At 40.3% G+C, this 27,791-nt stretch overlaps 2 protein-coding genes across 6 annotated transcripts in view; one reads left to right on the forward strand and one right to left on the reverse strand.

The window, feature by feature from the left end:
• The window catches only part of carm1 (coactivator-associated arginine methyltransferase 1), a 57,162-nt gene extending 39,914 nt beyond the window's left edge, over window positions 1–17,248 (reverse strand). For 4 of the 5 annotated variants that reach the window (XM_052049662.1, XM_052049664.1, XM_052049663.1 and 1 more), the window contains exons 1-3: window positions 17,056–17,235; window positions 10,216–10,341; window positions 922–1,028 (exon numbers count right to left, since the gene is read on the reverse strand). In XM_052049662.1, coding sequence (XP_051905622.1) covers window positions 922–1,028; window positions 10,216–10,341; window positions 17,056–17,233 — 411 coding nt within the window. In that variant the 5' untranslated portion in view covers window positions 17,234–17,235. Of the gene's footprint in view, window positions 1–921; window positions 1,029–10,215; window positions 10,342–17,055 lie in introns of all 5 variants that reach the window. The other variant, XM_052049661.1, reaches the window with a different exon arrangement.
• Window positions 17,249–18,036: 788 nt separating this feature from the next.
• LOC127590249 (serine/threonine-protein phosphatase 4 catalytic subunit B) lies at window positions 18,037–27,791 on the forward strand. The gene is made up of 9 exons (XM_052049759.1): window positions 18,037–18,193; window positions 20,373–20,643; window positions 21,352–21,403; window positions 21,487–21,537; window positions 22,509–22,610; window positions 24,087–24,260; window positions 25,557–25,683; window positions 25,850–26,039; window positions 27,288–27,791. The coding sequence occupies exons 2-9, from the start codon at window positions 20,534–20,536 to the stop codon at window positions 27,415–27,417; spliced, it is 936 nt and encodes a 311-aa protein (XP_051905719.1). The 5' UTR covers window positions 18,037–18,193; window positions 20,373–20,533; the 3' UTR covers window positions 27,418–27,791.

Raw genomic sequence — 27,791 nt, forward strand, 5'->3', positions numbered from 1 at the left:
GGTTCTAACTAATCTTTCTATTGGTTGGTACTGTGTTCATAAAGCCATAGGACTTCATCACTGGCCAAAAAAGCCCACCAGCATCTGTATTTCTTCCGCAAACTGAGGAGAGCAAGAACCCCGGCCCCCCCATCATGCAAACATTTTATACAGGCACAATCCTGTCCAGCTGCATCACCGTGTGGTATGGCGCTTGCACTGTATCCTGCCAAAAGACTCTGCAGCTGAGAAGATCATTGGTGTGTCTGTCCCCCCACCTGTGGACATTTACTACTCTTGTCTAACCCGCCAAGCCATCCGGATCGCAGGTGACCCCACCCACCCATGTCACAGCCTCTTCGGCCTGCTGCCGTCGGGGAGGAGATTGCGGGGTCTCCGTACTGGAACCAGCAGGCTCAAGAACAGTTTCTTCCACCAGGCGGTCAGGAGACTCAACTCCCTCCCTGCTCTGCCCACACTCCCCACCTCTGCCTCTGCCCTACCCCTGCCTCCTGTCACAGACTATGACCCTCCCCTCAGCATCCAACATCCGCGTATTGCACAATGCACTACCTAACTTTAACCCACAATAGTCAACAAAGTACTGTTGTTTATATTGTTTCTAGTACATATGTCTTTATACAGTGTAGTTTTTATCTTTAGCTGTGTGTGTTTTCATGCACAGCATGTTTGCACTGAGTATTGAGAGGAAATAAATTTCATCTGTGCTGTATATTATAAAGCATATTTGACAATAACGATGATCTTGACAGTATTCCGCGGGCCTTCGAAGATAAATCAAAATCCTCTAAATTGTCTGGCACTCAAGGGGTTGGCTGGCATTGAATGACTTCACAGGGCTCTGAGTGGAGGTGTTGACATTCTTGCGAGCATTCATTCTTTTCGGGTAAGTTTAATTTCTTAGTTGTATGGTCCACTCACCTGGAAGTACTGTACAGCAGATGATTCCTCTGTTCTGTCAGTGAAGACTGACCGCTCACATAGATGCCCTCGACAGTTCTTCAAGACGTTATAAAAGGACTGAAAATCTAAAGTTGAACACCAAGGATCAGACAGGAAAAGTTCTTACATGTTAAGTGGCAGTACTAACAATAAAAATCGAATTTCTAAGTTATTTCAAGGCACTTCCACAATGGTGGGACCATGCAAAAATACCCACAAAAGCCAGTGTAAAATATTGGAATTTGGATTTATTGTAGACTGAAAACATTAAGGGTTGACTTAGGGCTGTCACAACAGGCCTGAGGATTTCACGGTCATGATATTCACTCTCGCGATATTCACGTTGAGCGCGTGCGTCGTTTGCCCTGTTGTCTGTCAACAACATTGAATCATGGCAGCGGCCGCGATCTCCGACGAGTTTCAACCGCGTTTTCTGTGTTACAGTCACATGCTCACACCGTAATGTTAAGAAAGTAGCATCCATTGATGTATCGAAAAAATTCAGCAAACTATTTGATGAACACCACGGGCCGAGTATAAAACAAGTGAAAATAGCTCAGTGTCAATGTGCCAATGGTCAATTCTATGACACTGATGATCTGGATATGTCAGTGTTTCAAGTTTTAAATACTTTACCTGACCTAAGATCGATTCGATTTAGATGTACTGTATAGAAAAAAAACAAGAAACAGTGGCAAAAACAGAAAGTGTAGACATATTCGATGTCATGATTAAAGCAGCACGTTCAGAGAACTCCAAGGTAGAAAAACTCCAAGGTAGGTGGGTCTACTTGTTACCAGCAAGTTGTGTCTCGTGTGCCAAAGCGATACTAACAGGTTTTGAGTTCTGAAATAGTCAGAATGTTTTATGGTTATTTTGTTTAAATTTTTGATGGAAAAAAAATAAAAAGATTTAAAATAAATAAATAATAAAGAATCTTTTTTGTTTGGCTTTAGGATTATAAATCAAAATAGAAAAATGGGTTCCCATGATGAACTTTTACGGAACCCAAAATTAGTTGCCAAGGTTTCCAATTGGGTCATCCAACGGAACTGAAAAATGGTTTCTGTTCATTTCTGAAATCCTCAGGTGTGCAAAAATTATAATTTTGCTTGTTGATTAATCACATAAAGTAGTTGCAATTAGTCAAATAATTGGATAATTTGTAGAGGTGTCCATGCATGCCGAACAAATATGCCTGTTCTGTACTGTACATGCCCACTCAAACAAGGCGCATGATTGGTTCCCTGCAAAACACTAACCAATGAGAACACGTGTGGATTTATCCTGTGAACTGATTGGGTTTGCAATATCGCCACTGCGCATCATCATTGACCGTCTCGCATACTGGGTCTTAGTGTAGTGTTTGAAATCTTTTAAAATATTCTTCCAATAAAGTTGTCAGAAAGATGGTACGTGTTGCTTTATTTGAATACTTTTTCGGGGATAATATATTAGAAACGCATGAGTATCAAAGTGTTTATTTGATACATCAACTTCCTTTGAAATGAGTGAGCACAAAATATTCTAAACTGGTTGTAAATCATGAGGTTGATGTAAAAGTTTGCAATTGCAATCGAATTTCATCCGGCCCTCGGCCCCTGTCATAAAATCAGTGCCGTCTGGCCCGCAGGTTGGCCGCAATGGAACACGTGTTGCATTGACTGAGGTTTCGTAGACTGGTGAGTGATGTTTCATAGAGTACTGATTCCCTCTAGTGGCTATATGAGTAATAGCATTCACTAAATGAGTAATAGCATTTAGACACTAGAGGGCAGTAGCACTCTACGAGACATCACTCACGAGTTAACAAGATATCACTCTGTGTTCATATTAACCTCCCAGTTTACTGAAATGGCGACAATCAACATGTGTCTGCCTCATTTGCCAAGAGACAGTGGCTGTTTTTAAAGATTATAATGTCAAGCGACATTACCAAACAAGACACGCTGACATGTACGACATGATTACAGGCAAGGAACGCATCGAGAAATTGAAGCAGTTTGAAGCTCGTTTAATCTCACAGCAGCAGTATTTTGCAAGAGCTCGAGAGTCAAACGAGAACACCACAGCGGCGAGTTACGCGGTAGCAACGCTAATCGCTAAACGTTCCAAACCTTTCAACAAAGGTGAATTTATCAAAGACTGCATGACGGTGGTGAAGAAAATATGCCCTGAGAAGCAGCAAGAGTTTGCCAAAGTCTGCCTGGCACGTAACACTGTGGCACGCAGGATTGAAGAACTCTCAGCGGATATCAAACGACAATTGGGAGACAGAGGAAAAGAGTTTGATTTTTTTTTGCTGGCTTGCGACGAAAGCACGGACGCCTCGGACACTGCTCAGTTACTTGTTTTTCTGAGGGGAGTGGACAATGAAATGAACGTGACTGAAGAACTACTGTACCTCTAGAGCCTGAAAACCCAAACAAGAGGAACGGACATATTCTCTTCTGTTTGCGCTACCGTGAATGACTTGAAACTCCCGTGGAATAAAATTTCTGGGATTATTACTGATGGTGCACCATCCATGACGGGCGATCGAAGTGGACTAGCAACACTAATAAGTAACAAAGCAAGTGAAGAAGCAGGTAAAGCTGTAAAACTTCATTGCATCATTCATCAGCAAGTTCTGTGTGCCAAACATCTCCGATACGAACATGTTATGAAACCAGTGATAAAAACTATTAACTATATCCGCTCCAGAGCGCTATGCCACCGTCAGTTTCAACAATTTCTAAGTGAGATTCATGCGGAATATGGAGATGTTGTCTATTACACTGACGTGCGCTGGCTCAGTCGGGGTTCTGCACTGTCACGCTTCTATTCTCTTCGGCAGAAAATCAGTGAGTTTTTGGCTGAAAAGGGACAACCTGTGCAAGAACTAAGTGACCCTATGTGGCCGTCTGATTTGGGTTTTCTGGTTGATATTACAAAGCACCTTAATATCCTCAACACCAGTCTCCAGGGACCAGACGCAGTCATAAGCCAATTATATTCACACATCAAAGCCTTTGGAATTAAGCTGAAATTGTTTGAAAGACATCTGTCGCAGACCCAACCCAATACTGCACACTTTCCAGCGCTGCAAGAAATCATGACCACATTCCCACAGAGCAATGTCAGTGCGCAAACAAGGAGCTACGCGTCAGCTATTTCATCTCTGGCTGAAGAGTTAAGACAACGCTTTCGAGATTTTGCAGCTATCGAGAAGGACATTGCTTTGTTTTCTTCACCTTTTTCCGTGGACACAGATGATGCTCCAGACCACTTGCAGCTGGAGCTCATCGAGTTGCAGTGTGATGCTGAGAGCCGGAGTCGGCACCAGCAACTTTCTCTCGCCAACTTTTACCGACAGCTGAATAAGGACAAGTTCCGAGAGATTCGAGCATTTGCTAAGAAAATGCTGAGCTTGTTTGGGTCGACGTACTTGTGTGAGAAGACATTCTCGGTTATGAACATAAATAAAATCTGTGTGAGGACACGGCTAACAGACGATCACCTGCGAGACATTTTGCGCATCAATACCACTGCTTTTGAGCCAGACCTGCCCTTTGTGCTTCAATCCAGATCTCAATATCACCCGTCACATTAAGATCATTTGTCAGCTGGCAATAAGTCTCTGAATAAATGTTTAAGATTTACATCAGTCCTAAGTTTCATTCCAGAGTAAAATTTAAAAAGTTCAATCAACATTTATATTGACTGATGTCATATTTCAAATGATCCCTGCAGTTGTGGATAAGTGTATTGTTTGTTCATTTCCCTGTTGTTCCAATGTTGTTCCAAATGTTGCAATTTGCGCTCAGGAGACTTCTGTTTAATGTTCTGTTTGGAATGAACCAAAAGAAATTCTTAAGATTGTTGAAATTAAAATAAAAATAGAAATGTGAAACACAGACTGGCTTATTAAAATGTGTTTAACAATATTGTTGTTCAATGTAAAGAATGTCAGCCAAGGTCGGCCCCCCGACATTTTACCACATAAAATCTGGCCCCCTTGGCAAAAAGTTTGGACACCCCTGCCCTACACGCTTCCAAGAAAGGAAAATTCTCAAATCAAGAAAAAAAAATGTAAATGATGAAAACATACCATTTATTTCAACTCACTTAATGCCAGACATTGTTCTCAAATTGCGAGAGCCAGTGCCATCCATTTCTGAGCATTTTGACTACATTTTGAAACCAGGCCTACAGAAAATTGAGTTCTGTCGCGATAGAAGCAAGGAAGCTACCAAAAGAAAACTTGAACCCTCATCTTTCATCAGGACAAAAAAAAAGTATTTTTTTCTAGTTTTTACCTTTCTTTAGTAAACAACAGTATAACATTGGTAAGTTTCTTGAAAATATTTGTTTCCAATAAAAATTCGGAGCAAAAGAGCTTTTTGTCAAGGGGTGCATTTCAAGCAGAACTTTCACTTTGATGCTATTTGGGGGCAGGGGGGTTGCATTTGTGACACCTCAAATATCTAAACAATACTTCACTACTAAATAACAAAAATGTCACTTTGATTGCAAAATAAGTTTATTGCAATATAAACTTCATGCATAGGTCATGCATGAAGTTATCATGAACGTTCATCTTTTTTTTATTTGAAAAAACTCTGTTGTACCGTTAGCTGCTGGGATTTAGAATTTTTTTCACCACCGCACTGCTTCCCCACGCCACCTTGCAAAGTTGGATCGCCACCCACTCGCACGCTGTGTGGAACAAGATCTGATCGAAGCCACTCCTGTTATGTGGTGTAGTGGTGATACACTGAAATCATTCCCACAGCCTTCATACAGACTGAAGAGGTGTGCGAAGCCCTTTATTTTTTTTTTTTATATTTTAATTAAAAACACCAAAAACGTATTTAGACATTGTGGCACAAACTGATCTTCCAAATATATTTTTACGTTTTGGCATTAAGTTAGTGAGGTAAACACTTCTTATGTATGATAATTTCTTGCTTAAAACTAAGGTGAGCAAAAGCTGCGTAAAATTTGCTGATTTTACTTCTTTCATAATCAAAAGAGCCATTTGGCCTCTGCTTTCGCCAAAGAAAATCAGTCTGGAGCCATAAAACATAACCCAATTAATATACTTTTAAAAGTTTTATTTTTTGAAATGTTCCCATTCACAAAAAAATGTTACAATCATTTGATCAAAACAAACACAAGTGCAGTGTGCATTGTTGGGCCTATTCTGAAATAAAAAAAAGTACCGGTAAGCCACGCAGGCCTATTTGAGTCTTACCAATATTTGTGTGATATCAAAATAAAGTCCAGCACAATTTAATAAACAGGAAATACAACATTTAGAACTAGCTTAGTAGTTTTAAAGAAAACGTTTTCAAAAATCTGAAAATTAGGAAGAATTATCGAAAGTCCTTTTGCTCTCTCTCATCCTCTTCAGGTTTTTCTCAGACAGTTATCAATTGAAGCACCTGAACATGCAAAAAAAAAATGCATCAGCTCCAAATGTGTTTTTTTTTCCCTTTCTGGAAAATAATAGTCTTGAATTCTATTGTTCTCACCTGTTTAATGTGACTTCTGTGTCTGGCTTTCACTGCAGATCCTCCCAATATCGGGGCTGTAAGGTTATCGGGGCCAACTTGGCCGTGGCGCCACACTGTTAGCTAAGAAAAATGATGCCAATTCGTGCAAACATTTAAAACTTGGCAGACAACATAACACTTGGTCAAATAGTCACTATTTTATGAGATTATTTTGCGGTTACAAAAAACACATGGCTTAGTTGCATCCTTTATAATTTTTTTTTAACAAAACAGCCTCAGCTGAACATTTCACTAAGATCTAACAAAAATTGGAGGCACAAAGTGACAGCCCAAGACCTAAAAAAATTTTTTCGCTCAATTGTTGTCCTTTTAAAGAAGTCATATTGGATCAAAATACCTTTTAATCTGATGTACTTCATTTTCTGAAACTTTCAAATTGCAATGTGCCATCATTCCAACGTGCCAGTACCCCCAACATTGCAAGGACTCTTTATTGCAACCTGCAGCTCTAATTTCTTTTTGGGTTTTTTTCTGAGACAGAGACAGAAAAACACAGACACAGAGAGAGAGACAGAGAGCTAGGTAGAGATTGTGAGACAATGCGAGAGAGATCATGAGAGAGTCAGAGAAAGCACGTGTCCCGGGCCCATGTAACTCTGGACTCGTTCCTTGTAATAACAATAGTAAAAAATATTGTCTCATTGGAGTACATATTTACTTTCGATTCTGTTCTAATGTTTGTTCTTATTTGAATGGGCCTTTTTTATGGCACATTTGATCAGCACTTGGGAAAAAGTGAGAGATGAGTATCGAAGAGACGTACCTATTTCGTCTAGCTTTTAACTGATCTTTACTTGACTTTATTCATTTATCCATGTAATTTTTTAGGCTGCTGAATTGTATTTGCTCCCTACTGTTTTTAATCTTATTTTGTTTTACTGACTATTGTCTTAAAATGTCTGTATAGAAGTGTCACCTCATGAGAGACTTCACACATGCATTTACATTTATTTTGGGGAAAAAACGTGGTCGTGTGGGCGGAAACATTTTCCCACGCAGAGAGGGGATTTATTTATTTATTTTAAGTCCAGCCAGCATGTTGACAAGGTCTAAACTTCGAAACACATACTTTGCTCACGGTGACTTTTAAAATGTTTATTTTGATTATTTTTATTTTGGAGAAGCAATTTATTTCAATGTATTTACCTATTTCTCTTCTTACTACCGACTGCCCGAACTGGCATAGGCTCCAGCATGCCTGCGACCCTCCTGAGGATAAAGCGGTTCGGATGATGGATGTTATTTTTCTTTTACGCTGTCTTACTCATTTACTTTCATCCTATTGCATCTTGTCTGCATGACAAATTGCACAGGCTACTTAGGCCAAGACATCTCTCTCTGTCATGTACTTCGATCAGTTTCCGACACTCAAGAAAGTCAATATTTGGTCTGTTGATAAACCATCAAAAAAACGGTCCCTGCTGACTGCAGAAGAAGCCCCCAAACTCTCGACAAATGAATGAAATATTAATGAGGGAGTTTCCACGCAATGAATTATTGACTGACAGAGGGCTCTCTGCCAGGCATCTGACCGTTGGTCATTAGTATTTGAAAATAATTATACCATCCCCGGCGAGGTGGGGTGTGCTGTCAACAATAGTTCGCTTTTCAAAACCCACTCAGGTTGGTCTGTTCTAACCAAGCTTTTGTTGGATCAACTGATGAAAACTTCAAGGATGAGAGACGGAACGCCGAGCAGTCCAGTTGCATAGGATAGATTCATATGATAAAAACCGACTCAAGCTATATCTGCAAAATATTTAATTGGAACAAGACCCGTCAGCAATAAGCATCGCTGGAAAATACAAGTTATTATTTGGTACAATTTAAAAAGAAGCCAAGAAAAAAAGGATATGTGCATATGGAGGCACCTCTTATAGTCAGGCCCCTTTTTTCATTCTGAAACACACTGAATACTTTTTTTGTTCATTGTTTTAGTCCTGACTTAATGTTTAATGACTGTTACCAGGGGACTCATTTCAAGGCCCTCCATTTTTTTCTGCCAAATGTTATCAAAATTATATTTCACAAATGCATGTTTATTCTTCATTTTTATTCATGCAGTGGAACCTCAAGTTAGTGCAAAATACCCTTCTACAAATGTTTCAAGTTACATACAAAACTTCTGTAGAAAATATGCCTCGGGTCACATACGGGTGGTAACGCGAACCGTCTCAGCATGGAGGCGCGAATTGATTAGTGCTGTGCTTCACGCGCTATTTAACCATCATTTAACCATGCTCTGTGGGTAACTCATTGCCATAGTTGTGCTGTCTTTTTTAAAACTTCTTAATTAGACCTCTGAATGATTTTCAGGGTTACTGTTGGCTTATTCATGCACGCGCACACACATTTCTTACTCTATGTATGACACATTCGGCATCGATGGTATTCATTACCTTCTCACCATACCCCCCCCCCCAAAAAAAACCCTCATTCAACATCTGCTACGGTTATTGCATTGACAGCCATGTATTATTTGGTTGGCTTTTAATTTGAAATTGGCCTAGTATTAGACGCAGTGACGAGCGCTGTTGACTGGACTGGTTCGCAGCAGAGTTTGAAGAGGTGGGGATGAAATAAGCACCTCCAAATTTGAGACCAAAATTCAGTCAGAAAAGGGTGCAGTGGTCTTTTCAGGTCAGGTGTAAGAAGTACCTCAGCATCTTGTTCACGCGTGAGGGGAAGAATGGAACAGGAGATCGACAAGCCGATCGGTGCAGTCTCTGCAGTGATGCAGACTCTACATGGGTCTATTGTGGTGAAGAAGGCGACAAGCCAAATGGCGAAGCTCTTGGTTTAGCGGTCAGGCTACATTCCTACTCTTACCTATGGTCGCGAGATTTGATTCATGACCGAAAAACTAAGATCCCGGATAAAATCATCCAAGATGAGTTTTATATGCAGGTTGTCCGGCCTCCCCCTTCAAGATGAAAAGAGAAGCAAGGTCATCCACGAGTCACTCAGAAACGAGCTGCTCCTCTTCCACGTAGAGAGGATCCAGATGAGGTTTCCGACTGAATGCCTCCCTAGTGAGGTGTTCTAGCTAGGAGGTCCCCGAGGACGACCAAGAACACACTGTAAAGACGATGTCTACCGGGTGACCTTGGGATTCTCCCGAAAGAGTTGGATTAAGTACCCGGGAAGCGAGAACTCTTGGCTTCCCTTGGCTGCCCCTGCGACACGACCCCAGATAAGTCCAAGAAAATGGATGGATGTACTGGGATTTTTCTGGCTCTGAAAAATCTACAAAATGATAACTTTGTACGGTATTATGTGTTTTAAGCCACAATGTAAATTACTTCATTTGAACTCATTCACTCCCAAAGACGTCTTTAAACGTCTTTTCAGACACCACGCATTCAATCCCAGCTCCTCATTTTATATTGACTGTACTTGAAAAGGGTCTTAAAATGTTTTTTCGGAATGAGTTAATGGACAAATCCGCCTTGATGGACAACCCCTCCCCCCATTAGTCCATTAAATTGAGGTTTCACAGTGTGTTATTTTCATATCCTTCCACCACGTTTTATATTTCAAAACTGACTCCATAGTTCTTATCCGAATTACTTGCTTGGATTTTCTATTAATTATCTTTATATAGCATGGTCAATATCAGATTGTTGTGCCTTGAAATAGCTTCAGGAAAAAAAATGGCACTAAAGAAATAAAATTTAATGTTATTTTGGAGTGTACTTGTGGGATTCAAGAGTACCTGCTGGTGAGGAGAACTGAATTAGGACGCTGTTGCAGCCCAGTGTGATAATGAACGACTGCTTCCCGACTCTGCTGCATTCCGTCTCCCGAGAAACTGAACACTTGAAGACACTCGCGTCGTCTCCTGAAAAGAATGAGATCCTGTATTAGGGTTGTGCAATATATAAAAAAATATGTATAGAATTGCGATTATGGCACATGCATGTTATTATAACTGAGATCAGGAAAGAGGAAGGGGAAAATAAAAGGGGAAAGAAAGAAAAGAAAGTAATCATTTGATCTTATAAATCCCATTTGTATATTTAATTTTACTATTACAGGGTTCGATCGATGCTGTTTGTGTATTGCTAGCTACTTGCTCACATCCTTAGGACTCAACTATTATTCACTATTATGTGCATACTTTATTACCGTAAAAATTACGCACCAGGAATGTTTTTTTTAATTGGTTCATCCATGAGTGGAATGTCAATAACAATCTTCTAATTGTTATTGTAGAGTACAATAACAACAACACTGGCCAAAAATAATACAGCACTGAAAATTCGTACATTTTCTCCAGAATGGACGAGGCGCCTAATAATGCCGTAAATTGTGTCTGCACCAAGTTACAAAATCTGTGAATGTTGTGTGACTTCGATTAACGCTTAACTGACTGATGTTGTGCTGACACGCTGCTTATATAGAGAAAAGGCGGACGTTAACAGAGGACAGCACGCGGATGTGAAAGGAGACACTAAACGCACGCTTCCAGTAGGTGTATATAGTGACGGTATGTGCTAGGTGCAAAACAACATCCGGAAAATGGCACAGATGAAGAGACATGCCTATGGAGCACACTTCAAACTACAAGCAAACAGTTTAGGTGGAGGAACATGGCAATCAAGCAGCGGTGAGAGAATATAACATCAACGGCTCCACGAGCAAGAACTACACAGGGATTTACAATGAAAAACTCGCCATCTTCCACTCCTACTGAAGAAAAAAGTTTGCCGATATACACATCCAGCCCAACCACATCACCAACATGATTGAGGTGAACCACACTGTAGAGCAGAAGGGGACCGGCATGGAAGCAATACGCACAACGTAGCGCGAGAAGTCGGCTTTTGACTGTTGAGTTGTTGAGTTGGTAATGGACAGAAAATACCACCTATGATGATTTTTAAGAGGAAGGCGCTGCCAAAAAAAAGTTTGCAGCACAAGTCATCGTTAAGGCCAAGGGCTGGATGGACGAGGAGAGTATGAGAGTGGCGAAGTGAGGTGTAAGTAAAGACACCGGATGTTTCTTTTTCTCCTTGTTGAGTATTATCGGTACCTGAGAGTTCGAACAAATAACATGGCGATTCCATTTGCCAATACTTGTGGACAACATTGAACGCAGCACCTTGCGTCTTACTCTCGCGTGACACTCACTGATGCGTGGTGACGTGTCCAGGGCATGCCGACCCAAGCTATCACTATTTGCCCTCAGCCAATGGCGGTGCTGCTTTTTCATGATGAAGAAAAACATACCACTGGGATACGGCAGAGAAAATGTTGCGATATCGAACAACCTCAACTTGAGGGGTGTTCACACAGCACACATTTGCATGGGTGTTGCACTGACGTATTTTGTTGCGATATATATTACATCGATGTAAATTTTGTGGAGCGTTTACACGTAAAAAGGGTTCAATTTGCTGCGGTTTAAGCTGTTTTCAGGGATTACACTGGTGTAACTTTGTTCATGTGCAAGCTCTACGGGGTAGCCATGGTGCTGCACCGGAGTAAAATTTGCCGTGTGAACACCCGTATAGAAACTACAGTTACAAGCAAGATTTGCTGTGTCCAAGTTGCAAGGTGGAACTAAAAACGGACATCTTCAATACGTCAAACCTGATAAAACATTCATTCATTCATTCATCTTCCGAGCCGCTTGATCCTCATTGGGGTCGCGGGGGGTGCTGGAGCCTATCCCAGCTGTCTTCGGGCAGTAGGCGGGGGACACCCTGAATCGGTTGCCAGCCAATCGCAGGGCACACAGAAACGAACAACCATTTGCACTCACACTCACACCTAGGGACAATTTAGAGTGTTCAATCAGCCTGCCATGCATGTTTTTGGAATGTGGGAGGAAACCGGAGCACCCGGAGAAAACCCACACAGGCCCGGGGAGAACATGCAAACTCCACACAGGGAGGCCGGAGCTGGAATCGAACCCTGTACCTCTGCACTGTGAAGCCGACGTGCTAACCACTGGACTACCGGGCCGCCCCTGATAAAACATTTGAGAAAAAAAAACATGGGAAGGAACACCAGGGGTTTGCAGTGGCGACAGCGAGCAAGACAAAGGGGGATGGACCGCAGCAACAAACCCTGGTCACTTCACTTCAAAGGAAGGACCTGTGGGAGGAGAAGTGTGAAGCAGCAAGAAAGATGTCCGAGAAAATTACAAGACGTGATTCTGCTCTGTAAACTGCCCCCTCTGATTTGTTGACAATGTGCGATACCGGCTTTTTATGGCTCAAGCAATTGCAAAATACAAGGTCCCAAGTTGCAAATGCAACACAAAGATTGCTGTTCCTGCTCTCAAAAAGAAGGTAACGGAGCAGGGTTGAGGAAGCTTGAAACTGTTTGGGCCGTAAGCTTCACTTCTGGTATCTGGAGCGATGACATCGCCCCACTTCTGCAACTTCATTTATCTGTTCATTGGGTGGACACTGAATTGTTAAATCTGGAAACTGTGGTGCTGCATGCAAACGACGTGTTCAAAGGATCCCACAGTGGTGAAGCAATTGCAGGAGCAAAAGAGAATATGCTAGAACATCCCAAAGTCAAGGGCAACGTTTATCTACTGTGGTCTGGAATTAGCTCCTTTCTCTTTTTCCACTTTTTCACAAAAAAATACAGCATCAATTTGAGATCCGTTTTCAAAAGCCCTGTAAGAAATACAAATGCACTGCAGGGGTGTCAGACTAATTTTTTTATCGCGGGCCGCATTTCTGTGACGTTTCCCTTGGAGGGCCGTTATGACTGGGAGGATATTAAGAAGAACAGTTTATTCCACTGTTGTTGAAGTTACTATCATGGGGGGTTTAATAAAAAGAAAATGCTTACACAACAGTGTCCCTCTTATTTAGTATATCTAAGAATTTGACATAGCAAGCATCATGTTCGATTGGCTTTTGCGGGCCACAGAAAATGATGTGGCGGGCCACATCTGGCCCCCGGGCCTTGAGTTTGACACCTGCGTTGTACTGTATTATTACCATTATTTTTATTATCGGATCAAAATGTTCATACCTCAGATAGGCCTTAATGCCAAGATCTCTCTAAAAGATACCGCATGTATATTATTTCTTACTTTAATTTCATTGTACTTAATGTTACACGACTGTTCCACATGTAAATTATATGATGATTGCACAATTTTGGCCTTTGAGAATCAATCCTTTGAGGTGTCAGATAATATATTCCACTTATCAGGGAGGCAATAAAAATGTTCTCCTGGATTCACTGTCTTTTTTTTCCCTGTTTCCTAACAATGTTCTAGCAGTGATAGCAATAATTTTTCCATCCAAGTGAATAAGCAGTTCTTTAGAAATGGCAAGGAAAAAAAAGCGCTTATTTTTTGTATTTTCAAAAGTCTGGCATCGGGACGGTTTTGGTATTTCTCGATAATGCACAGCAGGGTATCGGATAGGCATCGTGGCCTGGATGGGTATCGGAACAACACTAGGAAAAAAATACTGACTCTAAACTATCCTGTAAATGAGTAAGAAATCAAACTCAAGTGCAGATTACAACATTAATGCAAACAAATCTGGGGCTTCACCACTTCAACAGATCTAACTTTTCATGTTGCATGTTACATAATTCATATGTAAACAAGTGGCACACTGAACTTTTATACATTGAGAAATAAATACAATCTACATAGTCCATATAAAAGGTAGAACTTATCGATCTCCAGTAACATCAAGCGTGCTAAGCAGGAGTCACCAACATTTTCAAAACCGAGATATACTGTGGATATAGCTATATCTATAACAATATTCCAATATGTGACGATATTCCTGATTGTTAATGATTTCTCTTAATAATTAGGAAAATGACAAATATCAATATGCAACAGTTTTCACAATTTTAAATGATCATTTCTTCAAAATTCCAAGGAAATTGCAGTGTCCCATAACTGACTGGTGAGCTATATTTGGAATTAGCTCGCGAGCTCTTCGTGTGGTCCTTGGGGGCTACCTGATGCCCTTGGACACCATGCTGGTGATCCCTGTTTTAGTTCGGGGAAAGTAAGATAATATTTGTTGATATGACGTAACATTTTCCGATTTCCACAAACACCAGCAATGCATTACAATCAGTGGCGGCACTTCATCCATTAAATGACGAGTAGTAATCATTTTGCCCGTGTTCATTTTCATTCATAAAAATCGGACAATGCAACATCCGGCCTTATACACTTGTATTTATCCACAAAATTAGCATACACGTCTATTAGCATGCACGCTCATATTTATCAACCACACAAGGACAGTTGAAGTTTCCCGCTACTACTGCACACGCATCAGGACGCCAGCGCAGTGTTATTTCTTTGTTGTTGATTTTCTTTTTTGTCTTTTGGTGTTTTGGGGTGTGTGGGGGTTGTATTTAGGTAAGGGTGGGGGGGCTTAACAGGCAAAAAAGGTCAAACATGTTTGATACTCAAGGTCTCATGAGATAGAAACTCACCAAAAACTATGTGCACATATTGCAGTAGCTGGCAGGCTTTAGTTACTGCAATGTGGTTTCTGCCTGCTACACCGGTCTCTCCCTACTTCCTCCACTCCAATCCTTTCCTCTCAGCTTCATGTGTAAATGATCATTGGATCACTGGAACTATAACCAGAAGGAAATTGCGACGTTCGGGACTGTTGCACTTTATACATGCTCAGATTTCCTGCAGTTCAGTGCAACTGTATGTGAGGCTAACACAAAGTAAAGCTCCATGGCCAGAATATGATGTCCAATAATCTGCAGACGGGTGAGGATAAGTAGTTCAGAAATGAATGAATGGATAGCAAACGTTCTGACATTCCACTGTCCAGTTACAGTCATAATAGTAATCAATACTAGTTGGAATACAAATGACCACTGCTTCTTCAAATGTATCTATGGTGAGTGATATTATTAATCATGTGTTTTTATTTTCTCCCAGGAAAATGTCTTCATGTGAAAATGACCATTAGCACTGACATGTTTGGGGTCTTGTATTTAGGTAAAAAATATCTGTGCACGCATCTGTGTGCAGTGTGCATTGTTGAAAAGTCACTGTGGATTTTGAAGCATTAATACACACTCACACACACAGTATAACACTACTGCATGTAGTAACTCTATAAGATTCCTGACAGAATTTTAAAACTATGAAATTTTTATAAATTGTTCAATGAGTGAATTTCTATAGGTTGGAAGCTCAGTGAATGTGATGCAGTAAAAATGTTGGTGCAACTAACTTAAGCATTGTTGCAACCAAGATAAAAAGTAGGACCCACCAGTCCAACCAGTGCAAAGAGTTAGCCCAGTCTTGTATGTATATAATAACTATTCTTGGATCGAACAAGTTATCTCTTTTGTTAAACTTTCATAAACCTATCTACAATCTATACAATGCATATGACACTCCTGGTATTTATTCTCATTATGTAGTATCAGGATTGTGAAAACTAAATTTCAGGAAATCACTGTAAATTCTTTAATCGCTATCAGTCTTGGTGGTTTTAGTTCACTTCCACATGGTATGGGTCGCATTTTCATTTCTATCAAATCCAAGATTCCTCCATGAGGTGCAACTTAAACTGGAGACTGGGCTAATTGTGTGTCAAACAAATGTTAAAATAACCACATTACATTTGTTGCATATTACAAATATTTGTGAGCTCAAACAAGATTGTTTTACAATTAAAGTTAACACAAAACAAGACCAAGATTATTATTTGAAAGGAACATTTGGATTAAGGCAGTCCTACATTTATTTTAGGAGGGAAAGGGGAGGCTATTGTTTCAAGAACAAAGATGAATGCATAAGTAATGAAGGCCCTAACCCAAAAATAAAAGCAGAATTAAAATAAATTTCAATCCGTATTCCTCAAAATACATAATGTAAAGCAACGTTAACATCGATGCGGTTTTGTCAAGTAACTAGAGATTGCACACGGTAGGCTATTGTGTGATCTACAATGCATGGGGCAGCCGCTCGGACCTCAACGTGCTACGTTGCTCGTAACGTTGACGTCTTACGCAAAACAAGTTCAGCAACCTCAATATCAAAATAGAAACGAAGAAATATTCAACCCCAAATTAGTACTCGGGACAAGACAGAATAGGACAAATTAAACGATTTCAGTAATTTCAATTGATAATCAACAGCATCGTTGCACAATTGTACACAAGGTGCTATATGCTAGTGCATTAAAATGCAAGCAGGCTAGCGGTACTGTTCCGCTATTAAGAAACCGATGAAGTCACACAGCTGGATACATTATGTTTTGCACCTATTAAATGACAATGTGTTTTGGGATGCTATAAAGTAAACTGGCGAATTTATTGGCGAGTTAGATGACACCTACTGCCGAGGCATCGGTAAAGATTAGCCTTGCTGTTCCCTCGTGAATCGTAATGTAAAAACACCTTGGTCCCTCACGCGTTACCGCTAGCCAGGGCTATGAGACTAGCTGAATAAGCATGTGTATAGCATTTAGCATTTAGCATATAGCATAGCATACAGCATAGCATAGCTTTGGCACTGGTCATACAGATGCCACATACATCCGATGCGTTAATGTTTAAATGGTAACCGTACCATTAGAGAGGTTGAGTAGTGCAGTATCCTGTGTGGTTTTGACTTCCAATCGCAAAGGTTGCTGTTCTGAGTGTCGCTGTATATCTCCATTTGCGTCTCCGATGGACAGGAGCCGTACGCCGGGAAACACTGAGACCGCCATTTTCAATCTGAAAGTACAGGGAGGTCTGTGGCGCATTCTCCTCCACAGATTAGGGGATACATTAAAAGCAGTGAAACAGCGCCCCCTTTAAATTTAACATAATATGACGTAAAATATAACCACCGTTGCTTAATCTCAATCCATATTTCGAGTTTGCATTTCGCTTTGTGTATACACAGACTGTGTCTCTTTTTGGCATTGAATATGACGCATGGAGACAGATCTCAAAAACAGAAAAACGACTCCTTATTTGATTTTCGTTCCTATCCATTTTCTCATCCTGAGCAGGGTCGCGGGGGGCTGGCGCATATCCCAGTTGACTTCGGGCATAACGGGAAGTACATCCTGAACTGGTCGCCAGTCAATCGCAGGGCACACAGAGATGAAGAACCATTCGCACCCACAACCATTCGATCACTAATTGATAACCATTCCCACATTGCCTGCACACAAGTCAGGGGTATGTACCACGACATCATTCATTCATTCATTCATTCATCTTCCGAGCCGCTTGATCCTCACTAGGGTCGCGGTGGGTGCTGGAGCCTATGCCAGGTGTCTTCGGGCAGCAGGCGGGGGACACCCTGAATTGGTTGCCAGCCAATCACAGGGCATACCACGACATCATCTGTAACTTTTTAGTCATATTTTGTGTCTTAAATAGGGTAGCGGGAAATATGCTACAATATTTACCCTTTCTTTATTAATCAAAAACCATCATGACAATTCAGTAATTCTCAATAAAACCTGAAAGCTAAAGTATTTATTGTACGACGACTCACTGACTTCAGTACCAGGCTGACTCACACCCCGAAACGACAGATGGCAGTAATGGGCCCAAATTTCTGCTTTCCGCCGAAATATAAAAACAGAAGAGCGTTAACCGGCAGTGACGAGACAGTCGTAGAACGGAGAGGGGTCGGTAAATGAAGAAAACATACTCAAAGTTATAAAATACACTGGAGATTGTTTTCCCGATCTTCCATCCATTCTGATGTAAGTCATTGTGCTTCGAGATTCTGAATGTTTGTCTGACGGTTCGTTTTTCGAGATTTAGACACCCAACTAAGCACCGGTGCTAGTGGCATATCAAATAGTGTTGAGTACATAGCTTTCCCAATTTTGTGCTTCATTTCACAATTCGTTGTCGTCTAGTGTAATATATATTATCAGAAGCTCACAAACTACATTAAGGCTACAAAAGATTCTGATGATTGACGTCGGAGTGTTGACTCGCCTAGTAATGGCCTTTATTAAATGTAGGCCTTACGCGCTAGGCCCATCAAGTAGCGCCGGTCTATGTGTAAAAATTCAAACAAAAATTCATTTACCCCTCACCTTCATTGTTAGACGGATCTAAAAAAAGACGAGTTGAGTGATAAATATCGATTTGCTGTGACATTTATTCAGAATGTTATGACTTAAGTTTCTAGCCAACGTCTTCATACAAATGCAATGGTGTTCGAATTTCGAGATTTGAGTTATGACCTTTTTGTTGAATTAGGCTTTCATACTTTAATAATTTCTTTAATCATTTGACTATTTTCAAAAGGTTGGTATCATTGGAACGCTTGCTCACACAGAAAGAGAACATTAATAACACTCAACTCATGAACTTAATTATAGAAAGCCAAGTTCTTCGGTTTACAAAATAATGGCCAACCAATTAAGAGCCGAGAATTAACACTCTATTAATTGTAATGTACATTGTAAGAAAGGAGGTTATGATGCATTTTTATTAGATGGAACTGAAATTAGCATTGAAAGCGATGGAAAATATGAGCCATCATGACAAGTCAGAGTGATGTCCAAAAAATGTGTTTGCGACTCGACCAATTCACATAGAAGTATATAAAAACATGTAATGAAAATTAAGTTTCCAGGAGGGGTTTGTCATGCATTCAGGAAATTTTGTCTGAGTCTTCCAAACGCGCATATAGAGCTTCTGGTGAGAGGTTGGCGATATGGGCACCAAAAAAAAAAGAAATTGCTTCATACATCTTGTGCAAAACATTATACAATGAAATTGTACGACAATATTTAACAATGAAGAACTTAAAATTATTTCCAGGCTATGTCAGATGTCATTGATGTTTGTGAATGTTTCTGACAATTTATTTAATCCAGTTTTTCCTTCATGGGAGATATCAGCAAAGCTTGTGTAGCATTCAAGATACTACTACAGTCAGAATGGGGAAAATATATATGTATTTTACTTGATATATGTAATTTGTGGACGGTCCTTTTATTGCCTATATATTTTTGTCAAACAGTCTCCGAAATATTCCTACTCGTACTACAACTGAATGTGAAGTGAATATCGAACATCCGGCTAAGGTAGCAAACCGTCCCGTGTAGCGCGTGCATGCACAGCGTTTGAAGCTCATTGCATCACGCAAATTGAGGCCATTTCCCACAAAATCAATGAGTACGGTACTCTAATAACAAACTTAGTCACGATATCACCCGGAGGCAAGCAAATTAATATTCATTAGACAGCTGCACCCACCCCTCAGTTGAACACCTGACTGGGGTGAGAGTTTGCGTTCAACAGCGTCCCGAAAAAGATACCGGTAGTCACGTCAGACACGCTGGCACACGAGCACACGCTTTTATGAAGTTGAAAATGGAGAAAGTTAGTGAACTATGGACTAAAAAGAAAATATGTGAGTACAGGAAAGATTGGGAAAGTTAGTGTTTTGTGGGAAGCATTTATTAGTCATATATGTTTTACTGAACATGACACGATCAAAACAATAAATAATCATTCAAATGAAAAAAAAACCCACACACATTTCAAAAAGATTCACTTCATTGCTGTCCATGCGTTTTTTTAAAACCCCCAAACTTCCAGAAGACGTCTGCCATCAAGTTTGTTGGCGCTGATTTCGGTGCTTCTGCCATGTTTTGATACGTGTGCTGATGAGATCTCACATGATGTGAGAAGTCACATGAATTTATGGGGAAAAGACATATTAAAAGGGTAGATTTATGGTTTCATGAATCGAGGGTGTCAAATTGAAAATTGATTAGATTATTTTTATTTATTTATTCTTAACTCACCCGACCCTTGGTGTACACTGATACATGTGTTAGAGAACGCTACTTAATGAAATGGAAGTTTGTGTGTCTTTTAACATCTATATCCTTAATTCTTCTCTTCCTGCCAATCCAGAGTGTCTTCTTGTGACGAACAGACTCAAAACAATTCATTATTGACTGCTCCAAAGACGGGGAGTGCCCTCTCGACGACCAGAAGATCACAGAGCCCTGGAACAAGTCAACCGGAGAGTGCGAGGATCAGTGTGTGGCCTCAGTGAGTGAGCAGCCTTCCCTATGTGTGTGACAATGGGAGACATCAGTGACTTGGACCGACAGATTGAACAGCTGCGACGCTGTGAACTTATTAAGGAAAACGAAGTGAAAGCACTTTGTGCCAAAGCCAGGTAACATTTCCCTCTCCACACTTATCCGCAAAACACATTAGGAACAATGTTCTTCACAAGTTTAGAAAGTAATTAGACATTTTAATCTGATAGATACATTTTTGCTATGTGGAACAACAGCTTAAAAAAAATGTCAGTTTTGTCATTATTTTTCATTTCAGAGCGTAATTCTTTGCGTGTTCGTTTATTAAGAAAATGTAATAGTTACTGTTTATTGAATAACTGAAAAATATTGTGCAGTGACTGCACAGCGGCACCTTGAAGTACAAGTGACCTGACTTTGGGCTGGGCGATGATTGGAAAAAAATGATCATCATCATTATTTTGTATTTAATGTTGAAATCATGCTTAATATAAACGAGTCTTCGTGGATTTCAAAAGTTTGTATTTATTCAATTACCACAGTTTTGAGGAGCAAAATATGAATGAAAACTCACCAAAGTGAGCACAAACATCAGACTTGCCGAAAAATCTCATATTTTAAAGTCACCATACTTAAATACAAAAAAATAAGTCTGAAGCACACCTTGGAGGGGTTTTACGGATCCCTGTTCTCCTATGTTTGTCCCACGGCCATCTGCTGAAATGTACAAGAGGCTGGGATAGGCTCCAGATTACCCAGGACTCTAGCAGTTGTTCATGAAACTGTCTGCGTCATCCAGTTTCAACAGTCACTTAAACCCATGTTGCTTTTATTTGTATTGTCAGAGAGATTCTAGTTGAAGAAAGCAATGTCCAGAGAGTTGACTCTCCTGTAACGGTAGGAGCCATTTTTGTGTTTCTCTTGTTGGCCATAAGTTCGAACATACTTTTAATGAGTGACGATGGTTATCGGTTTTACAGGTCTGCGGTGATATACATGGTCAGTTCTATGACTTGAAGGAGCTTTTTAGGGTAAGTTATTTCATGCTCCTTGTCCATTCTCGATCATTTCCGTGTCATCTGTTATAAATATCGTAATCACTTTGGTCCTCGAGGATTATCTTGTTGAGTGTGACAATTGTTGAATAGTGACCTAATCGATTTATAATTTCTTTGCTTGAAATTGTACTACCAGACAACAGGTTCACGTGATTGCTAAAGCTTTGTTCTTCGGCAGCCCTCTTGACTAAGGATGGGTATTGGTCCTTTTTTTGTTTTGAAAAACACCATAAGAAAGATTTGAGTTATCGAACCGATCCGCGCTGTAAAACGTCTATTCTGTTTACTGGATTGGAACGTGTGAACGGGTGACTGCAATTCTTCAGTCGTTCTATATGTTTCAAGTCTCCATGAGAAGCCCATGACTTGATCACTTTGTCCTCAGATGATTTTGAATGTTGTTTCTCGCAAACTAAAAGGTGTGAATTTGAGAAAAATCTCCTTTTTCTCCAAGGTACACAAAGTCAGTAAACGCCTTCTTGAGGATTACTGTATTGTCGAACAAGTGAATCATCTAAACCAGGGGTGTCAAACTCATTTATGTTGCGGGCCACATTGTAGTTACAGTTTGGGAATTTTGGGAAACCAGATAAATGTTCAATGACTTCCACATATTACATATACAGCGCACAACAAATTGATGGATAACTACTTTTAAAATTAGAAGTCAAGAATAATGACTGTTATTGCAGACTACATATGACAATTTGACATTTTGGTTCAGATTTTAGCAAGTGTCATGCTTGATTTGCTTTCATGGGCCACATAAAGTGATGTGGCGGGCCACATCTGGCCCCCAGGCCTTGACCTTGACACCTGTGATCTAAACTCTTGAACTAAAATATACTATTTCAACTTTTTTCTGTTGAAGTGTCTTGATTTGAGGACCTTCCACTCTGTCAAAACTTACCTAACCAATGTCATTGTAATATGTTTACATACAGGTTGGTGGAGATGTCCCGGAGACAAATTACCTCTTCATGGGAGACTTTGTAGACAGGGGCTTCTACAGTGTGGAAACATTCCTTCTTCTTCTAGCTCTTAAGGTACAAATACCCATTCATGTAGCAGGGTTCACATGGTCACGAACAACAAAAAGGTCATTTCAATCTTGCATGGATAATAATCAGGATGTGTAAAACAAATACAATGGTGTGACGTGATTAAAATTTTGACATGGCCAATTCAAATATGACATTCATGTAACCGTTGGATTCATAGTTGGTTGATTCGTCATGCCTCAAAAGTGTAGCATTTTCTTGGAGAATATTGCATTGCCGTGGCAACAGCCACGAAGATGCACAAACTTCGTCTTTCAACATCATGAAAGCCCTAAACCACAGAAGTGAATGTCCCATCTTTGATCCCCCTATCCTGCATGTTTTAAATGTTTCTCTCCTCCAACACAGCTGATTGAAATGTTGGTCTTGCAACGCACTACCAGCGGAAAGTGAGGGAACACTTTATTTGGTCTCAGTCTTGGTCAATGTCTTGAGGCTTTTCTGACAAATTTTCAGTTGGATCTGTTCATTAGGCTCAGCGCAATACAGTAATGGGGAAAAGCACCACTAGGTGCTATAGTAAAATATTGTCATATAGATGTATTCAGGTGGTTGTTCTGGCCCTCATAAATTTGTTTAAACTGAAACCATCTCTGAATGGGTTCTATGGTTTAAGCAAGACGACATTGAGGAGGGAAAAAAAACGGACAAAATCTACTGTAGTGTAATTTTGAGCACATTTACTGTGCCGATCTCAAAACTTAAAATCAAACCAGGACTGAATTTTGAAAACAAACAAATAACATTCGAAATGTTTTGAATATTTAAAATATTAATACACCTTAAACTTTATGGGTCACACTTCCCGGGTAGCGTACACCATAATGAAGGGTAACGCTCTGTCACTGTGTATAATCTCTCCAGACACTGATGAAAAATTATTATGTATACTATTATGCTGTTTGATACACTTCACTGGAATGCAGTTGTAGCCAGATTTCTGTGCAAAGTGTACTGGATCACTCAAGCAATTAATTCCTGCGTCTGACATTTTCATGTCAATTTTAGCTTTGCAATTAGCATGGCTTCTCATCATGCCTTCATGGCAGTGATACTTTTTGAGCCTTATAGGATGCCAGGAGGCTATGATTACGGACTTGGGAATGACTCCTTAACGTATTTAGCTGCACTAGCTAGCTAGCCAGCCGAAGCTCATTTCTAGCTAACAGGTGTGGCTCGGAGCACCAAGCTGGTCTTGATCGTACCAGAACAGCAGAATGCAGCGAGCATCTGTGACTGGTCATTGTCGATGCTCCATTGTCGTTATTTTTAAAGAAGACTGCATTGAGTTCATTATATTTAGGGTCCAAGCAGTGACTGCTGCGGTGTCCCCTTAGTTTTTGTCGAAATTAGTAGTAGTAGTAGGAACAGCAGTAGCAATGGAAATCACATCACAACTATCCACATTATAAAAAAAGTGCTTCTTTTTTTTAAACTCTTTTGTTTGCTTTTTATTTTCAGGTGCGTTACCCAGACAGGATAACTTTGATTCGGGGAAACCACGAGTCCCGGCAAATTACCCAGGTCTATGGTTTTTATGATGAGTGCCTCAGAAAATATGGCTCTGTCACAGTCTGGAGATACTGCACTGAGATTTTTGACTACTTATCCCTCTCGGCAATCATCGATGGCAAGGTAAGGTGGCAGTTTTGTTCGTAGCTACTCTTTTCTTTTTTCTCCCCCCCCCCCATCATAAAACACTATTATCCCGTGCACCCTCGCCTAATTGCGGTTCACTGTTCAAGATTTTGCCAGTTTCATTGATTATTGTGGTATTAGTATTGACTGTTCGGAGTTGTGTTGATCATGTGGAAGCGTGTCCTTCTACTGTAATACCTATCGGGTCTCTAAATCAATGAGGAATAACGGCTTTCATCCTTGGTATTAACTATGCGGTTAGTTCAAGCCCAACTATTTTGCTGCAGGCTACACTTAAAATGTCAACTTCTAGAAAACAAAATAAGTAAAAAGTGTCAAAAGCAGCCTAACCTCAACCCATATGAGGCTGCTGCTGAATAGAGAGGCATCTTTGGAGCTAAACCACTTTGCCTCTTGTTAACTGTGAGTGAGTTGTTGGGAGTTGGGAAAGTTTTTTGTAAATTTGATTTTGATCATAGCAGCTTGTGGTGTGTATTACCGGTAATCTTTGTGTAGTAAACTTAAAGCAGCGCCTCAAAAATGGAATTTGTCGCATTTTATTTTCATTACATGGTGGTAATGAGCAGAGTGATTAAAAAAATTGTGTGTGTGTTGGTGGGAAAAGTAATAGGAGTAATAAGACCAGAATTGAAAGTGTATGATTTTTGACTGATTCAAACCATTCCAACTTCAAACTGTTCATCTTATCTCTACCGATGCCAAAAATTCTCACTCAGCAAAAATTGCCACTCACCCAAAATTCTGTTTTCCTCATTAAAAAAAACTTATTTTTTGGGGGGAGGAGGCAGGGGAATTGCATTGTTTTTGTTTTCCCCAACACTTTCTTCATTTTTTGTACCGATACAAACCCTTCCAACTTGAAACTGTTCAGCTTTTCCCCACTAATGCCAAAAATTCAACATTTTCACTCTTAATATACCCACCCAAAAAAAAATTCAAATAAAACTTTTTTTTTTTTGCCTCTAGCTCATTTTAGCTAGAGGCATACGCAACAGCCTAAGACCATAGTTAGAAGGTGAAGCTCTGAAATCCAACCATAACTTGTTTTGGCGTCAACAATGTTCGGAAACAAGGCTTTTGAGCGCAAGAGCTCTAATTTTAATATATCAAGTCGCACCTGAGTATAAATCACAGGTTCAACCAAAGTATGAAAAATAGTTTGACTAATAGTTGGAAAAATATGGTAGGTCTGTATCAATGGCTACTTGTACAATTTTCTTCGTATTAACTTGTCCATCAATTGTTTTAATTCAGTCCTTTTTGTCCCCTCAGATATTTTGTGTGCATGGTGGCTTATCACCATCCATCCAGACACTTGATCAAATCCGGACCATTGACAGAAAACAGGAAGTGCCTCATGATGGGCCCATGTGTGACCTCCTTTGGTCAGACCCAGAAGGTATACAAGCAAACTTCCTTCGTCACCAAGCACGCTCATACAAACCAAAATTGAATCCAACTCCCAACATTTTTTTTCCCCTCAATATCAAAACCCCAAATACGATTGACAAGAATATACTATCCCAATCTTTGAAGTGTTTTTGACTTTGTTTCCCTGGTTTCAGACACTACCGGATGGGGTGTGAGTCCCCGAGGTGCTGGCTACCTGTTTGGTAGCGATGTCGTGGCCCAGTTCAATGCTGCTAATGACATTCACATGATTTGCCGAGCGCATCAGCTGGTGATGGAGGGCTATAAGTGGCACTTCAACGAAACAGTGCTCACTGTGTGGTCAGCACCAAACTACTGCTACAGGTATAAAGCAATAGTAATCATTCCAGTAGTACACCCAAGTCAGCCATTAATGCCTTAGCAACCTGTTTCATGCAGAGAACCCGCCAAATTGCTTTGTCGGATCCATGAAATTTCACTTGTTGCCGTTGCAACAGAATCACTCCCCTTAAAGTAGGATCTTGCTGCAATGATTTGCACATTGTTCCCTCATGTGACACCAGGGAGGCAGAAGAACTGAGCCTTACCAATGGTGGCCAGAGGAAGTGCACGCAGACCATTATTGCCACATGTCAATAAGGCAAAAATGGGGGCGGGGGGTGAATTCTGATATGCCAGGCTTATCGTGTCGTGGCCGTGAATCATCCCAGACGGTTAATTGTTGATGTCATGTCATGGGAATTTGACATCTAACAGGGCAAAAAATATAAGTAGCTGTTCATACCTTTTTGATTGCTGACCAGTTATTTTGCAGATAAGCAAATTGCCTGCTCATGCACGAGTGTGCATTCTGTGTAGCTGCTCAAAATGCTGATTGCGCTAATCTTCACCACCTCCCAACAAGATAAAACGAGAGCGCAGGGAGGGGAGGAGGCTCCCTTGACAGATCTGTGAACAGTGTCTCTCCATGTTGTTTTCAAATAAATCTCATCATTCTTTATAATACTTGTTGTATTGGCTTCCCTGGACAAGACAGTCACATGACGTGGGGTACGACGCTTCAAGTCAACTCACAGTTGTCCATGACATTAAACGTTTGCAATGCATCTGTCAGGTCAAGATGAGGGTATATTGGTGTAGTCTGAGCTCAGCATGAGTCACGCGAAGAGTTGGCGTGGCTCAAATGCTATATGACGATAGCAGCAGTGTGAGAGTGAGGGAGAGGTTACATAAAATACTCCTTTCTTGTCATGTGAAAATGCTTCTGCTGATGTTGTCTGTTTTTTAGCAGAAGTTTCCAGGCCCGCTGTGATTTTCCTAGTCTCGCAAAAAGCAACATTTCTCACAATCTTTAATAATTTGGTCATGCGACATGCTTTATCTGCACAGCGTTTGAACTTAGTTTGTAGCAGACTGTTGCTCAATGTCTTTGGCTGCAAAACCAAAACTAACTTTTGTAATCTTGCGCCTCCTTGTTCATTGAAATATAAGCAGTGCTACAACCGTTAGGACTTCCTTGAAAGTATTCAAGCTGCTCAGAAAAACAAGTTTTGTGTTCTTTATTAATTCAGGGTCATTTGCCATGCATATTTTTTTTTTGTGCTGATACAGATGTGGTAACGTGGCTGCCATTTTGGAGCTGGATGAACATTTACAACGAGAGTTCATCATATTTGAAGCCGCACCACAGGAAACAAGAGGCATTCCATCTAAGAAGCCAGTTGCAGACTATTTCCTGTGAAGTCTTGTGAATTGATTCCACCAATTCATAATTTAGAACTCTGTGCAGTTTGTTTGAGAAGCCGCAGAGCGCTGGTAATGTCAAAACCATCAGATCATGTATCTTCTCTTTCTCTCTTTGTAAATTCAATTCCACTCGTGTATGTTTATTTTTAAATGGCATGTAGGAGCATTTTTTTTTTTTCCAGTAATCTCACATAGATTTCACAATTTATAATGCATTGTTTGGCACGCTGTCCACAGTGAGGCACTGTATTCACTGTTCCTTTTTTTAATCTAATCTCTGTAGGTTTGTCCATTTTGATATTGTGAAAATAACATTTTTGTATTGGTGTTTTTGCTAAATAAAAGCCACTTGTACATAACAAGTTTAAA

This window comes from Hippocampus zosterae, chromosome 17 (genome assembly GCF_025434085.1).
Source record: "Hippocampus zosterae strain Florida chromosome 17, ASM2543408v3, whole genome shotgun sequence".
In the NCBI taxonomy this organism is placed as follows: domain Eukaryota; kingdom Metazoa; phylum Chordata; class Actinopteri; order Syngnathiformes; family Syngnathidae; genus Hippocampus; species Hippocampus zosterae.

Bases quoted from the DNA above. Each gene is read 5' to 3' on its own strand.
- LOC127590249 (XM_052049759.1), top strand. From the start codon at position 20,534: ATGTGTGTGACAATGGGAGACATCAGTGACTTGGACCGACAGATTGAA. The intron at 22,611-24,086 runs GTACAAATACCC...TTTTATTTTCAG, and splicing joins TTCTTCTTCTAGCTCTTAAG to GTGCGTTACCCAGACAGGAT. The intron at 24,261-25,556 runs GTAAGGTGGCAG...TTGTCCCCTCAG, and splicing joins CGGCAATCATCGATGGCAAG to ATATTTTGTGTGCATGGTGG.